The following is a 1,931-nucleotide window of genomic DNA, read 5'->3' as shown; positions in this document are numbered from 1 at the left end:
TTAGCGGTGCTGCTAACGCTCCTAGCTCTCCTCCTGTTGGTTAGTCGTTGGCGGTGCTGCTAACGTTACGAGCTCTCCTCTGATTGGTTGTTTACAATGAAACATGACCACAGATCAGAGACTAGAAACACATCAATGATGTCATGATCGTTTATTATTAGTGCTGGGCAACGATTTCAATTTTTAATCGTGATTTTTTGCGATTAATCTCATTGTTATGGCAAAGTTCAATAATGAATTAAAAAGTAGTGTATTGCGCACTTTTATTTTAAAAGTACTGCTATATGAACTAAAGGTGAATAACATTTGGTTTACAAACACTTTAAACACATCAGGTTGTTTTTAACAGCAGTATTCTCTTTACACAGTGATCATATTTCATATTTCTTATATTATATCATTTTTATATCATATGTATATTTTCCCTTTAACTCACGAGATGCAGCATGTTTTATACTTAATGTGAATATAATTCATACTTTGTTGGCATCTTATTCTGAAAACCGGATATTTGTCTGAAGAAACCGGATGTTGTCTCACGTTAATCTTTCCGCTAACTTTCAAAGTCCTTCGCTCGCTCCCGATCTGTGCCGTTTGAATGCGTTGACCGTGAATTTCAGCATATAGGTGCACTAACATGTAAGTGTCTGCTGAGTTGACCGCAGCAATGTCCAGTAGTCTCCATAGAGCAACAGCTGGTGCTCGTTGTAACGCTGTGTATTCTAACCGGCTGCAGTTTGTATTCACACGCTGCATCAACGTAGGCTGCTGAAGACTTCCTCCACGGACTTTCAAAATAAAAAAATGCGTTAACGCGCTATAAAATAATTGTCGCCGTCAATTAATGATAATAATGCGTTAACTTGCCCAGCACTATTTATTATATTATTATGTATCTTTACTGAATATCGGCCTCATTTAAGGAATGTTCATCTGAAGCATGTGACTCTGGAGAACAAGAGGGTTTACCTGAAATGTCGGACTGTTCCTTTAACATTAACGTGTCTGTGTGTGTCTGTGTCTGTCTGTGTGTGTGTGTGTGTGTTACCTGGTCGTTGTCGACCACCAGCAGCAGCTCCACATAGTGAGTCAGATGGAGAACAGCTCGCTTCATCTGCAACACAAGAAGAAGAAGAAGAAGAAGAAGAAGAAGTCAGTCCATGACGGGATCTTTACACAGTGAGAGTATTGATGAGTCATCAGCTGTGTGGATATGATGACTAAGTGGGTCAAAAGGAACAACAGAGCAACTACAACAGTCTAAATTCAGAAAATATCACTTCACTGTCATGAAGTCTTTCAATCCAGGAAAAGACAACACCTATGAAATATGACATGATGCGATATCTAGTCTCACATCACATCATATAACACTAATACATATCGTCCGTTCTTTCACTCATTCATTGAATCTTTAGAATATTAAAATTCATTGTTACTTTTAAAAGAACCGACAGAATTACATCTGTCGGAGTTGTGAGCGTGTAGGTGTGTGTGTGTAGGTGTATGTGTGTGTGTATGTATGTGTGTGTATATGTAGGTGTGTGTGTATGTGTGTGCGTGAGTGTGTAGGTGTATGAGTGTGTAGGTGTATGTGTGTATGTGTGTGTGTGTGATGGAGGTGTGTGTGTGTGTGTGTGTGTGTGTAGGTGTGTGTCTGTGTGAGTGTGTAGGTGTGTGTGTGTGTGTATGTGTGTGTAGGTGTGTGTAGGTGTGCGAGTGTGTAGTTGTGTGTGTATGTGTGAGTGTGAGTGTGTAGGTGTGTGTGTGTGTGAGTGTGTAGGTGTGTGTGAGTGTGTAGGTGTGTGTGTGTGTGTGTGTGTAGGTGTGTGTGAGTGTGTAGGTGTGTGTGTGTGTGTATGTAGGTGTGTGTGTGTGAGTGTGTAAGTGTGTGTGTATGTGTGAGTGTGTAAGTGTGTGTGTGTGTGAGT

General features: G+C 40.4%; 1 protein-coding gene across 1 annotated transcript in view; it reads right to left on the bottom strand.

Annotated features, from left to right (window-relative positions):
- The window catches only part of adam9a (ADAM metallopeptidase domain 9a), a gene marked incomplete at its 5' end in the record, with an annotated part of 5,508 nt that overhangs the window by 1,073 nt on the left and 2,504 nt on the right, over window positions 1-1,931 (bottom strand). Inside the window, one exon of the mRNA XM_031840778.1 lies at window positions 1,049-1,114. Coding sequence (XP_031696638.1) covers window positions 1,049-1,114 — 66 coding nt within the window. The remainder of the gene's footprint in view (window positions 1-1,048; window positions 1,115-1,931) is intronic.

This window comes from Anarrhichthys ocellatus, unplaced genomic scaffold (genome assembly GCF_004355925.1).
Source record: "Anarrhichthys ocellatus isolate YVR2014 unplaced genomic scaffold, GSC_Weel_1.0 scaffold3283, whole genome shotgun sequence".
Classification (NCBI taxonomy): domain Eukaryota; kingdom Metazoa; phylum Chordata; class Actinopteri; order Perciformes; family Anarhichadidae; genus Anarrhichthys; species Anarrhichthys ocellatus.
Note: the sequence above shows the minus strand (reverse complement) of the source record. Positions and strands in the feature narration are given on the sequence as shown.